The sequence below is a fragment of the Cajanus cajan genome, chromosome 4 (genome assembly GCF_000230855.2).
Source record: "Cajanus cajan strain Asha chromosome 4, NIPB_CcT2T_4, whole genome shotgun sequence".
Taxonomy (NCBI): Eukaryota; Viridiplantae; Streptophyta; class Magnoliopsida; order Fabales; family Fabaceae; genus Cajanus; species Cajanus cajan.
In genome coordinates, this window is record NC_138520.1 from 49089928 (window position 1) to 49105736 (window position 15809).

The 15809-nt window shown below is 28.0% G+C and overlaps 1 protein-coding gene across 1 annotated transcript; it reads right to left on the reverse strand.

Moving 5' to 3' along the window:
* Positions 1 to 12338: 12338 nt before the first annotated feature.
* Positions 12339 to 13113, reverse strand: LOC109806507 (trypsin inhibitor 1A). Its single transcript, XM_020368934.3, has one exon. It carries the CDS (start codon positions 13044 to 13046, stop codon positions 12447 to 12449), a length of 600 nt encoding a protein of 199 aa, XP_020224523.2. The 5' UTR covers positions 13047 to 13113; the 3' UTR covers positions 12339 to 12446.
* Positions 13114 to 15809: the final 2696 nt, after the last annotated feature.

Here is a 15809-nt window from a genome sequence, read left to right on the forward strand (position 1 = left end):
TTTATTTATTACACCATAAATTAAAATTAAATTTATCATACTTAATGGTAAGATTCGCGTACAACGTGTCCATAGAATGTGTGCAGCTTCTATTGACACCATGATAGATTTACATCATTGAGAATTTTGTTTCATATATTGTATCCTTTATAGAAGCTTTCTTTGTTGTTAGCTTTCTATTGAATTAGTTTTTGGTTCATCTCCTTGTGAATTGAATCATTTGTTTTATGTCACAGTGCATTTATGTACATACGTTCTGTCTTCATATATAAATGTTTGTTATAGGTGCATTCTAACATGCATTGGTTAGCTTTGACGGTTAATTTTGTTGCTAATTAATGACGGAAATTTATTCATTCTATTCAACAAACTATAAATACATTTATAATATAAAAGAGACAATGGTCTGTCTATAACTTGGTGCAATGGTTAATTTGTTGGTTCGAGACATCACATTCCTCATCCAAACAAAAAAAAAAAAAAAAAAACAAAAACAATCAATATGTAACTTTTACCGGCATTATTTTAATTATTGTTGATTTTTTTCTTTGATGAAATTTTAATTTCTTAAATTTAGAACATGTTTTCATATAAAATAAAATATTAAAGAAGTATTACATAAATTATAAATAATAAAATTAATATTTATATATGTTAAATGACATTAGAAATGTATTATTATTGTGAAAAGTCATGAAAAAGAATTATATAATAAAATATTATAAAGACTAAATAAAAATTATCATGTAATAATATTAAAATAGTATTTGGGAAAAAGGCCAATGCAACTGCACATAAAATTAATATACAAAATTATAATAACTTAGTAGGTCATTACACTAATTGCAACACAACTACTAAATAACCAAAAATATAAACATCATTTAACTTAGGATTCTCGTGCATACAACACTTGGACATTCATACAATAATATATGTACAAGAGTAGAAAATTTAAAACAATCCCTGCATTCTTAATATCTTAAAAGATAAAGTCCTTCGTTGAATGGGATTACAACACAATCCTATACATGTATTTACAAGATCTAAAACTAGAAAGCAATAAAAAATCCTAAGTTGTTAATCAAGCAATAACTAGTTGTATTAGAACAACCTCCACCAAAACACATCATCTCCTGCATGGCCTAACATCTACTTGCACTCCAGCCTAATCCTGACCTACTCTCATAATAATATGATCATCCTAGTTCAATAACATGAAAAAGTAAGGGTAAACTTGTATACAAGAAAAATAACATATAATATAGAAGTCATCAACTAATTAACTATATAAACAACTTCATCTCAAATACACACCAAGCATAAGCTCAACTTAACAACACAAGATCAACACAAATAATTAATAAATCATGTAAGATCAATCATTTCATATCCCAACATACAAATTAATAACACAACATATTTACAACACATCATCTTCACGACACAACATATATTTATGCGTTGTAGCATATTTTCCACTAAGATATCTCTTATAATAGTGGTGAACAATTTAAGTAACTTAACATAATCAAATCAACAACACAACAAGGCCTTTCATTTTTAGGTCATACAACATAACTTTTGGATATCAATCCATTTTCAAAGAAAAAATGATTTCTTGAATTGTCACTTAAACTACAAAAGTCTAGTGCTATTGTCAAAAATAGAACAACTTGGGTGTGTGTCCACTATGACATTAATATGCATCAACTAAGCCTATATAAAATTAACGTATCGGTTACCTTCCAAATACTTTGCACCTTTCTAGTAACCAAATAAGAATTTTACCTCTCAACTTCATACCTCACTCAATTTGGTCACTTCTAAACCAGTATGTCTCGACCTTGTCCTGCACATTATTAACTAAGGACTTAGAAGAGACACAACACTTCACTTCAAAAGTTAGTTATCTTAAGAAGAGATTTCAACATTGGGTTATTAGAACATCACAACACATATCCACACGTTTGGATATTTCAACATTCAATAACATTCTCTTCTCTAATCATAATTTCACAACACAACTCAACCATATCCATCATACACATCTCATCACAACTGAACGTAACACAACTCTTCTAGTTATTCAACATAGTTTATACAACTCTTGAAATATTATCCAAATCAACTTAAAACAACTTAATATACTTCATTTCAAATTTCTAATACATGATTCATCAATCGTAAACAACATATTATATTAATTTTCATAATATTTCAACTTATCATCTTAAAATAGTATGCAAAAGCATTAATCACAAAAACTCATGAAATAAGGCTCTTGTCGGGTGAGCTGAGCTCTTTGGAGCTTCTCCATGGGTGAGATTACTCTCCCTCAACGTAGGAAACACTTAGTGACTTTTGTTGTTGGGTGTACTTTTGGATCATTGGGTGGCCAAACTCCTTTAAAGCTTGTCGCTGGGCGGCCAAGAGCTTACTAAGTGGACAAAACCCCTTATGATTGCTCTCGCTAAGCAACTATAGCTCATTGGGTGAGCCTACAAATTTTATCATTTTATTTCTAGGCGATGCTTCATCACTAAGCAAGGTCATGATTCTGGGCAACTATTCTTCAGCTCATGAACACGCACTAGGCATCTTATCATTTTGATGGTAGAGAACAAGGTTTTAACCAATGGAGAAACATCATCTCTCATAAAATCCAACAATCACTCAACATAAATCCAACATGCAACCTTCATTATAACATTTACACATTTGATACAAAATTCAAAAGAAAACCACATGCATTAACAACAAGATCCAAGATCATCATTCATTCTTCAAAACAACATAAGAACCAATAAAACCTAAAGCATTTGGGTTTTCACTTCTCAATTCAATACTAAAGCCACTAATGAGCCAAACAATGCACTAATCAACCTATGAAACACACACACAAAAAAATTATCTACCAACTTTCCTTACCACAATTGCTCCTAGAAACAAGGAAAGAAAACCTGAGAAACTTCTAAGTCTCCTATGTCGACTTCTGTCTCTGACCCTTTACTCCTCAACTTTAAATCTCTACTCAAGCACAACATAAACTAGTTTAGGGAAGGATTTGAACACTCTTATAAATTCAGAAGAAGGAAAAATATCTTTTAGCTTCAGAGTCCATCTCTCTAAACCTTGGAAAAATGAATTTATGAAGCTCAAGTTTCTTGAAAACCTTGTATACCTTTTTTTATTTTTGGTCAACTTTAACCTCAACACTAAACAATTATATACAGCTAAACTCATAAAAATTTCATAATCTTTAGAGTTCTAAAAGCATCATATAACATGCAATATATAAAAAAGGACACAACTCACACCACGTTACAAAAAATTAAAAATAACTATAATAAATATTTACACTAAATTAGAGGTAAATTTTATTAAAAAATATAGAAAAAAGAAAATTGTAATAATCAACTTTTATATGTATTACAACTAAATATAATAAAAAAGTATTATAATATATAATTAAAATATCTCAAAGTTATTTAAAATAATGATGACCTATAACAATATATAAAAAGGGATATCCCTTTTTGGTGCCCACTTTTTCAAAGAAAATTATATCCTGGTGTTGTATGTTACATTTTTTTCTCACTAATTTATATTTAAGGATAAATTACGATATATATATAGAGGATTTTAATACCTTATACTTTCTTATGAACACTACAAGAAAAATGTAAATTATCGACGAATAGTTTTCGACAGATATAAATTTGTCGAAAAATTTATATTTTCGACAGAAAAAAAAATCGTAGGAAAAGTTATATTACCAACGAATACAAATATGTCAGAAAATTTATATCTCCAAGAATTTTACCGACATATAATATTTTACGGATACAAATCTATCAGAAAATTTATTTTTTCGATGATTAATTTCTGACGGATACAAATGTATCAAAAAAATTATATTTTCGACATATATATATATCCATCGGTAATTTCTAACAGATAAAAATCTGTCGAAAGATTTATATTTATGATGGAAAAAACTCGTAGAAAAAGTTATATTAGCGACATAATATTTTTTAGAAATTTATATTTCTCGAAAATGTAAGAATTTCTTACGAAAATTTTTGACAGATGCTTAAGTCAAAAATTTTCGATGGAATGTTACTAACGGATAATTGTTTGTCAAAAATTTGATCTATAAAAAATGTTTAATAATCTATTGGAAATTGTATTCATCGAAAATGTTTATTATTTCGTTCAGTAACAATAAAGATGATTAAAATTGAAAATCATATATTAAAAAAGATTAATAAAATTTTAAATCTCTCTCTCTCTCTCTCTCTCTATATATATATATATATATATATACATATATTCTAATAAATTTTTATCTAAAAAAGACTAGTAAATTATATATAGGGATAAATACATTTTTTAAATTTTATATATCTTAGATTTAAGATAAGTAAATATATTAAGTTAATTAATAATTTATTTAAAATATTAAAATTTAGTTTATAAGTATGTAATAAATAAATATTTATAATTTATAAATTATATTGTCATTATAAATTATAAAAATAATATGTTAAAATATATAAATTTTTATTTAAACTTTTAAATTTATAAGAAATAATTTAAATTGTCTCATAATAGTAATTTGAAATAGAAATAAGTAGACTGTTAATTATAAAAGTAAGTATATATACAAATAAATATTAATTATATATAATATAATTATTATTATTGGTTAATATAATTATTATATACATTATTGTATTTTTATAACAGTCCGGACACATCGGAATGAAAGGGATCCAAAGATAATATAAGTATGAGATTGTATAGTTGAGAAAGACTTAAAGTAATTAATTTGTACTACTTATACTAACAAGATGCCTCTACTTTTAGATAGCTTATTTCATTAGAACTTCACATTTAAGCGTGCTTAACTTTGAGTAATTTAGGAATGAGTGACCTTCTGGGAAGTTTCCCAGAAAGTGTTCTTGTAAGGACAAAGCACACTAAAAAGTGAAGTGTCGTGAAATGAAACCCTTGAAAGATCAAATATGAGGAGTGTTACATTAATAAATTTATTAAAATTAAACAGAAATCTATCGAAATCTCATAAAGATTTTCAAACAATTCTGACGGATATATCTATTGGTTATTTCTGATGGATTAAATTGTTTTTGACAGATTTTTTTTCCGACACCCCTTTTTCCAACGGATTTGCATCCGTTGGAAATTTGTCAAAAATTCTCTTTTTCCAAAAAATATTCAATTTTACCGACGGATTATGTTTGTCGAAAATTTACATTTTTCTTGTAGTGGAGGAATACTAAATGCATCGAGTCTTAATCATCTCTATTTTTTTGACATTAGTGTTAGGTGTAGAAGGATCATATACCCTTTACATCATTTCTTGATTAAAAGAAACATGACAACTGAAGATAAGAAAGAGGATAAAAGAAGTTATTTCTCATGGAATATGAAAATGAAATGTCCTTTAGTTGATGTATTTAAAGACCAAAGGAGTTTGGGCAATAAACGTGATGAAAATTGGAAAGTAATGAAATATAATACTACAATCAAGTTTTGTCTAAGCATTTTGGTGTTCCCCTCACAGAAGATAATGTCAAGAACCTTTTTAAACATGGTGTAGAATTGTTAGTAAAATTATTAGTCAAAGTGGATTCAATTGGGATAGTACAGTACATGATTACATTTGAAAACCAAAAATGTATGGAATGAATATGTTAAGGTAGTCAATTATTTTTTAATGGTATTATTATTCAATTGAATTTATTATTAATATTTGAATTATTATTAACATGTTTCCTTTTGTTTTTAACTCACATCAAGAAGCTAAACGGTTTTGATTCAAAGTCATTCCTAATTTGGATGATATTGTTGACATATGATTTATAAAACAAGGATAAAACATTGTTTGTGCTAGTTACTCCAAGTTCCCAATTTGGCATAGCTGATTTAGAGTTGACTTGTAGGTTTCGCTCTCCAACATCCCGCTAGATGCTTTGTATTCTTTCAATTCCTCAATTTAATTTTAACTATGCGCGTGAAGTTGGTGTCATTGTCAAGGTGTTAGTGGAAACATTTGATTTACTGTTTTTGGATTACCTATATTAACTAAGGACATTCAGTATACTCTCTTTATTAATTCAACAAATTTATTTCACTTATATATGTCTTAATTTGAATTTTGAAAACAATGAATGTTTATTAAAAAAGAAAGTTCATTTAAAACATTGATTAAGTGATGATTTTTTTGTTGTTGAAAATAAACTAAATCAAGTATACGAATTTTCAACCATATTATTAATATAAAAATTTATTAATTTTGTAAAATATTAGTTTTTATCATAGACCTTCATTGTATCTTTAGTGAAATCTCTCTTCTAATCCATATTTTTTCATACATATGTTTATTTCATACATATGTTTATTATAAGCATGTACTTTAGTTAAAATATCTAATAATATTTATAATGTATTATAGGTAATTCTATCTATTGGGAGTAAGCACTAATGATAGAAATGTAATTCATATGAGACGAAGGCTACGGTGGTCTTTGTTTTCATATAGTCCATGGTGGAGAACTAATATATATTGTTAGATTTGTAGTTCTATCAGATTCAATGGTATACCATCTGGACCGAATGTTTTTCTTCTATACTTTTCTTTCTCCCTCCTCAGTCATCAACGTACACTACACTGCTTACCTCCTCCCATTTCCCTCATTTTCCCATCTCATCCACAGTTCCCTTTTTTTCTTCAAAGTTGCACAATAACAGTGGCATTAAGGGATTGTAATCATTGTGTGTTGGTGAATGTTAAATGCTCAAATTTGATATGCAATTTTTTTTTAAAAAAAGAAAATTGGATAAAATTTAAAAGTAAACGAATTCGACAATAACAAGGAGGCAAAACATAGGTACATAATGAGTTGGTGTTGTATTATATCTCTTTCACGTGAGACTACATCTCTCTTATCAATTCTAGCTTATAGTGTTCTCACCACCGTACCATCGTATTTCTCTCTTCTGAGCCACACCATAGGACACATGAAGTGAAGGAGATTTCTCAGGCGAGGTTAGAGTGGGAACTGGTGGAGTTGAAGCTGAGGAACAACAAAGGTATATGAATGATTCAATGCAAAAGATGTAGCATAATATCATCTGCAGGATAAAGTTAATCAAATGGACAAAATTCATGCACCACCATACATCACTCATCAAGTTAGTCTAAAATAAAATAAGAAACAAAGTAGCTCTCATATATATATATAAGGAGAGTTATAATTATATCACTATAACTTTTATTAAGTATTACACTGCCTTATAACTTTATATTAATTGCGAATTTTGTAAACTCAACCGTTAGACTGAAAAATCATATCACTTTATATGTGTATATTAAATTTTGTTAAAATTGAACAACAACTTGAAGGTAATTAAAGTGTTTATATTTTAGTATATTTTGAAATGAATATATTACGTCAATTTTGTTTTATAAAAATGAAGTATCAAATCATCTTTGATTAATATGAAATTTTATATATTTGATATAATAGTAAAGAACTTTCAATCTAACGGTTGGATTTACAAAATTCACATTAAATATAAGGTTATTGAGTAGTGTAATACTTAGTAAAAGTTACACCAGTGTAATTATAACCCTCTTCTATTCAATAACTTAAATTTGATATCATATTTTAATGATTGAACCATTGAATTAAAGGTTTTTAATACATAGATAAAATTTTCAAATTGACGGATAATGATAAAAAAAAATTAAAAATTATTTTTAATTAATGAAACAAAGTATCAAATAATTTTGAAAATTTTTAAAAATTTGCAAACTTAATCTATACATTAGAAACTTTTAAGTCAACGGTTGAATCATTGAAATTTGAATTATTAAATAGAGTATATCTAAGCTATTTCCAAAGTAAGTGGATCCCTTCTTTTATATATATATTTATATATATATATATATATATAATTAAAATCAATTATGTGTATGAATAAATATTATGTTTGAATATATAAATTATATTTTAAATTTATGGTAAATAATTTATATTATAACAATAATATTTTTATCTATTAATAATTTATTTTAAAATGTTAAAATTTAATTTATAAACAAGTATTATAGACAAAAGTCTATTAAATATGAAGTTAAAAATATCATTAAAATCCTGTTATCGAAAAAAATATATTATATTTTTTTTTTACGTAAAATAATCATTCATTATATATAAGGATTGATTAATTTTTTTTTTTGCTTTAAAATTTGGGGGGTTAAGTTTGTCTGAGGATCCTCTCCAGCCCTCCTGCCAATAAAATACAAAAAGATAAGGATAAAAATAATATTAAAAAAATTGGAAGCTGAATGATAGGAAGAAAAAGAAAAATGGAGAGAGCTAGATTGAGAGGATGGAGAGAATATAATTGGTGAAAGAGGATCCAAATCCGTGTAGTTTTTTTCTTCCAGGTGAAATTCAACAAATTGTATAAACATTGCAGTGTTAATTACTATATGACATCCAATCATATCGATACATATCCCAGAATTTATTTAATTTTATTTTAACCTCATTTTCTTATTATTATAAAATTACTTGAAATATTAATTGAAAACAAGAGTAACTTTTTCTTTATCATTATAAATATTAATTTAATTTTAACATTTAACTTATATAGGTAAATTCATAATAAAATGTTATTCATAATTATTTAACGACATAATTGAGGAATTTAAAACTGACATAGAAACATTCACTAGCTTTATAATTCACCAATTTAAGTTTACATCACATCACGAGTGTAATTTTTGAAATTTTGGGAAATCAAGTAAAATGAATTCTCTTTAATAAGAATTATATTATAGATTTGGTTAATTAATATTAATTTTGTAAGATATGACTCACAATGGAGAGAATCTAAACACTTTTTTTTTCCTTTCTCTTTTATCTTTCATTTTTCACTTAAGTCCTTCCTTCCTTATCATTTTCACAATTGATCACTAGAACAAGTGAGGAAATCTGAGTTTTGGGGTTAGGAGCTTCAACCTAGTAGTATGTGGGGTTGTCTTCTCTTTCTCTTCTTCTATCTCGGAATATAGCTCGGAGTTATTCGTTCTTTTTTTTTTCTTCCTCTCGGAGAGCTCGGAATCGAGGTAAGGGAAGTTGGATACCTTGAGTTTTGTTGAAATGTTGGGTTGTTAAATGAATTGAGAACTTAAAATCAGTAGAATCTTTTAAAATTGTAGCTTTGGGGATGAATTTGATGTTGGTTTCATGTTGAAACTAAAATTTTGATGTTCTCAATGATTCCTTTGAAGTTTTGATGCATGCATGTTGAAATTTTTATAATTTTCGGGTTGCATGAATGAATTTAGTAGAGATAATGACTGGTAAATAGTGTTTAGGAGGAATATTGGTGAAGTGAAGGTGAGGAAATGAAGAGGAGACCATGAAAATGTAGAAAATTTCTACACTCAACACTACAACAGTGGTTGAGCGCTGCAATAGTGGGGAAACTTGAGTTGGCAAAGATCTAGTGCTGCAACACTGAGTTGAGCGCTATAGCCCTGGGAAGAACTAAATTGGTAGAGAACTAGAGTTGAAGCGTTGTAGCCCTGGAAAGAAACTGAGCTAACAGAAATCCAATGTTGAAGCGTTGAGTTGAGCGCTACAATGTTGAGGGTAGATGGCCAAATTTGGTCTTGATGTCTTTATGAAAGTTGTAGCATTGAATGTTAGCTTTTCAATGGCTTTAGAATCACCTAAAAAAGAGGTGTAGAACTCCATTTATGACCTTTTTATTAGTGAGTAAAGGTCAAGTTGTCAGCCTTTAGGCAAATTATTGCGATTTTTACAATTTTTAACATGGTAGATGATGGAATTAGGATCTAGGTTATTCATAAAAGTTGTAGAAAATCTTCTTGTCTTTCATATGAGATAAGGATAAGATAAGGATAAGTATGATAGGAGTAGTAGAACAAATTTCTATGCATTATTTTATGTGAAGGTTGCTATTTCACAATAAGTGATTTGGTTAAGTTCTATTAGTTGTTGAAAAATAATTAAGTTGTAAGTTGTTCTAGTCGCTTAAGTTGATTTATGATGTTGTTTTCTTCAGATGTGAATGTTGTAAAGATATATGTTGTTTACCTTGTGTAAGTTGACATGATGTGAAGTTGAAAGTTGAGTTGAGTAATGTTGTTTAGCTGTGTTAGGATTTTATATGAACAATGTTGATGTGTTATTGAGATGCATGTTAATCATAGAATTGTAAATGAGTTATGATGAAAGTGATATGCGTTAACAAGTTGTGTGTTGATTGAGTTGCTGTATTGAAAAATATAATGAGTTACTATGTTGTTGAGTTGTGTTGACCAATTAGGACTAGAGGAGATATTTTTGAAAGTAGCATATCCCATTGTGTGAATATTGTGTTGTTGTGCTCTAAAAGCCCAATTTATTGAAAACCCTTCTTGGGAAGTTGATCCTTGAAGTGGGTATTGTGTTATTTCTCCTTTAAGACTTTGTTGGTACCTTGTGTTGATAAGGTCGAGCTATACTGATTATAAGTGACCAACCAAGTAAAGTACAAAGTCGGAAATTTAGTTCCTAACTAAGTATCGGAAAGTTGTAGTATTTAAAGGATAATCAATGGGCTAACCCCATAGGAGGCTTGATTAAGCTATGCTAATGTCGTGGTAAACATATACCCAACTGTTTTATCCTAACATTAATATTATATACTTCCTTGTTTAAGTGGCTACATCTAAGAAATTGAGTTACTATGTTGTGGATTTATATCCAAATTTTTGTTGATCTAGCAAGCATAAAAAAATCATATTGTGTTGTCGATTCGGTAGGATCAAGCCACTTAAATTACTCACCCTGTGTTGTAGGAGATCTTCTAGTTGAAATGGGTGACGACGCATATAGTTACTGTGTTGAGCATATGATGTGTTGAAATGATTGCATTGTTCATATGCTGAGTTGAACTATGATAAAATGTGTTGTTGTGTTGATTCAAGTTGGATTCTATTGATTTATGGTGTATGTTGTGATGCTTTGTTGTCAAATATGAGATGATGATGTGATATTCCTATATTGTGTGTGTATATATATATATATATATATATTATTTCTTTTTTTTCCTAACTTACCTTTGCATGTTTCCATGTGGTTTGAACTGCGATGATCATACATGATATGAGAGCAAGCAGAGATAGGGTCGGAGTGTTGCAATAGAGGCCATACAGTGGCATTGGAGCTAGATGTTTTGATGATTACCTATTGTGGCTATATTTGTGTAGATAGTATTATAGTTGTTTGACTGACAAGTTAGTTGTATATTTACATGTTCAAGATTACTCTATGTATATTGCACATATTAGAGTAGTTGTTTCATCTTTATATACATACAATATTGTACCTATTCTAGTATTTGTAAGTATATGATATTAAGTTAGTAGTTGTGTCGTTTACTGTAGAGATCATTGCAGATCGTTACAAATTTATTAGTTAATTAAATTTATAATATAAATAATATTCTTACATATTAAATAAAATAAGAAGGGGTTAACAAAAAGAAGGCAAGTTTGGGTTGGAAATTATCTAACCCGAAGACTTTTAATAATAAAAATAAAAAGTTTTTCTTATGTATCTTTTGAAACTTTAAAAGCATTTGTAAATTTCTATAAGAGGGCACCAAAGAAAGTGTAAAGTAGCGGCCGAGAGTACAGGAAGTGAATAGTACTACAAAATTATTACTTAAAGTAAGAGAGAGTGATGAGAAGGTTTCATTCATGGATATATATGAGAGATATGAGTAGTGATACAATTCTTAAGCCTCATAGGATATTAATTGATTTAATGTGGATGCACATTTGTTTGCTCTTGAATTAGCATATATTACATTGTCTTGGTAAAATTATGGATTTTGATGATTGATTTGAATCATCTTATATATTAAGAATTAGGGTTGGATGTATGATTTAAAAATTAGGCATGATTTGTTTAATTCTAAAATTTATGATATGAACATATATCGATATTACTTAATTTTAAAAGTTAATAGATCAAAATTGTAATAAAATTTTCAAGATCATAAGTAAACATTTACAAAACTACATGTTAAAAAGTAGATTTAATCTCTAATATACTAAATCTTTTTTTCCAGTCACATAACTAAACAAACTCGTGATATTGTAATCATCGTTAACATGAAAGAGTTACACATGGCAAAAATCAAAAATAAAATTTCTTGTATAGATTCCCTCCACAACACACTATCAATTAGGTCACGAGTTATTAAACCAAACATTTATAATATATACATCCAAAAGGCATAAGCTTTGATGATTTTATTTAGTTTACTCAACATTTATCATTACAACTAAAGCATTTATTTACTTAGTCTTACACTTTTCCGATACTAGTTCACGCAGTTGACGATGTAACTCTCTGAAACTGAATCAACAAAGGATCATTCTTAGTGAGCACCAAACGCCTATTTCCTTCACTATCGACATAAACCCCAATATCCTCACACGTGTCATCTAAACAGAACAAAAGCTTGTAATGGTTACAGCCCCTGTGGGAAGCTTTCTGAACTTGAAACGCACCACTTCGTGCATCACGGTAACCACCAATTTTCACAGCGGGTCCTTCCGGTAGCCCGTCCACGACGGTCCACAAAAGTGTGGGCGCGCAAGTGGGAACAGAAGCGAAGTTGATTTGAAAGGGAAAGTTTGGGGTTATGTAAGCAAACAAGATTGAGGAAAGCACTAAGCATGGGTTCCCCTTAGAGGCTTTATTGGGAGATTGCACAACGGTGAGAGGGCAAGTTTCGTTTCCCGTGGCGGCTAGTTCTATTCCCCCGCCACTTCCTCTTTTGACTGGCACCACGTAGTATAAGCCACCGTTTCGAAGAAGTTCGCCGTCTGTGTCCAACAGGTCAAAGGCAGTGGCTGAAGGAAGGTACGAGGTGAAGCCAAAAAGAAGAAAGAGAGACAACAATAATGTTGTAATGCCCTTCATTTCTTAGGTGGTAATCTAATAATGCAACTTTAAAGGAATCCGGCTATATCATTTATCTACCATTTATAGATATGTTAATACATTATTTTCTTTTATATATATATATATATATATATATATATATATATATATATATATGCAATTATGCATTAAAGAACTATTTAGAATATTCATATTATATGTTAATGTAGACTTAATCTAAGTATTAAAAATTTTAAATTCAATAGATGTATAATATAAATTATTAAACTGATTAATTCTAGGTAGACTTACTTTCAAAATAAATAAATCTCTTCTTTATATATATATATATATATATATATATATATATATATATATATTCATGACATAATACACCGTCAATCTGGCCAATGCATGTACCTAAATACACTCAGTGACACAGGCGAGATGGAAGAAAACAGTGAAGAATCCATGACAAAGAAAGATTTTTTTTGAACATACGTGAGCTCAAAATTTTTATTTATGTAACGTGTGTAAATGTAGTATGTTTTAAAAGGTGGCAACTGGCAACCTCCAACGTACGTGTGCTTCACAATGAAAAATGAACAAAAATCAGGATGGATAGTGGATACAGTAGTACGCTTGTCATCCATTTTGTGAAATAAAAACTTGTCTAGTATTCATCTCATCTATTAAGCCTATATCTATAAATTTTTTTATAAATATTTCCTTCTAAATCAGCTTATTAAACAATAAATATTCCTAGATAATTATATAAATATTTGTTAAAATAATAAGAATTGAAAAGAAAAAGTACGTAAAATACCTAGCTATCAGGCGGATCTATAGTGCAAAAATTAGTTTTTACAACTATAATTTCACTCTCACAAATACCACAAAAATAAATTTTAATGATAATTTTATGGTGACAAAAACGTAATTGTCACTATATAAATCAATCATAAATTACATAATTTTATGGTCAATAAATGTTAGCTTTTAAAATCTATTATTTATTAGTCTTTAATCATTTTATATATGTAATTAGTTTAATTAAGGCTTTGTTTTTACAATTTAATATATCTTTACCATCATTCAATATAAATAAATATCATCAATAATAGTATCAATGATTTTGGATACATTGACTATTATTTAGTTGCTGATAAAAAAAATTAATGATCATTTATATGACCCTTAAAAGATAAATTAATGGCCATATATAAAATGTTAGCTTTAATGTAGTATATTCTAATGAACTATATATACCATATCAATTCTCAAATAATCAATTTAAAATAGGACATTTTAAATATGTTTTACATTTAATCGATATAAAAAAGGCCTTCTTTTTGTTAGAAATAATGGCTAAATCTAAGAAGGTACTCGAAATAGATGTTTCAAAATTTTTTGTTAAAAACTTCGTTGAAAAATATCTTTTCTTCAATTTTCAATTGACCTAAGGTTGTGTTTGATATGTGATTTTCGAATTTTTGAGATTAAATTTCAAGAATTTCAATTGTCTCAACTAAAATTTCTATGTTTTAAAATTTTTTATTTGGATAAAATAATTAAATTATTTCATTTTCAAAATTTTGTGTTACCATAAGACAATTGGATTTCTTCATTTCTAAAATTTCTTAACTTGATAAAATAACTGAATTTCTTTATTTTAAAATTTTTATATTAGAATAAAGCATCTAAATTTCTCTCATTATTATAAAACCTTTTTATCTTAAATAAATAGTTGTTTTTAACTCTATAATCTAAACTACTTGATAATTTCAGGTACATCAAACAATAGAATAACATTTTCTTATTATAATTTTGTACTCAAATAAAGCATAATATATGCAACTATATTTTCTCAATTTAAATACAAAACACTATTGATAAAGACAAAAGGTTGAGGAATTATCTACATCTGAGATGAGTACTCATTCTAGTTTTAGATATCTCCACAAGTTTCTCAATCACAAACCCTAAAAATTGAATTATACTACACTAAGCTAACTAGGAAATGTGATAAGAGATATCACAACTAGCAGTTCCAACTTCACAACCAAGTTGCCCTAGCCAGCTCTCAATAATGCAGTTTATGGCTACCACCCCAAGATTTTGGTTATTGCACCAACATAAAATCCAATTATAAAAATTAGAATTACAAAGAAAATAAAATTTAAAAAAACAGTAATTTTAATGTCAATGCAATCTAATGCTTCACTCAAAAATTAAAATTTATCTTCAATTTGACATCAAGGCATAAAAGTCAAGATGTAATTAATTATCCTTCTCATTCAATAGAATAGCTTTTAGAATCACAAACTTATTGTAATTTTTTGTCAACTAGTCAATTTCTTTAAGTCAAAGTGTGCTATCAAGACATTATATATTCTTCAACTCATTCAACATTTCATCTACCATTTCTTCAATTTTTTTTTATCATATATCTTATTTTTAATTACTTGCAAAAAAATCTTTCAATGACTTAGCCACTTTTTTCATTGAGGAAATCATCCCTTTTGTCTCTCCACTCTTACTTGTGTAGGTTTTTTTTTTCTTTGTTCCATAAATTGATTCCTCTAAGTCAATGCCCACACTTTGAACTCCTTCCTCTTTATTTTCTTCCTTGCTAATGATATCATCTACATCTAATGCATTTTCTACTTTAATTTCAATAGCTCCACCCTTGGCACATAAGTCAACAATATCATCCAAATTAGGAATGACTTTGAATCGAAATCATTTGGCTTCTTGATGTGAGTTGAAAACAAAAGGAAACATGTTAATAATAATTTAAAT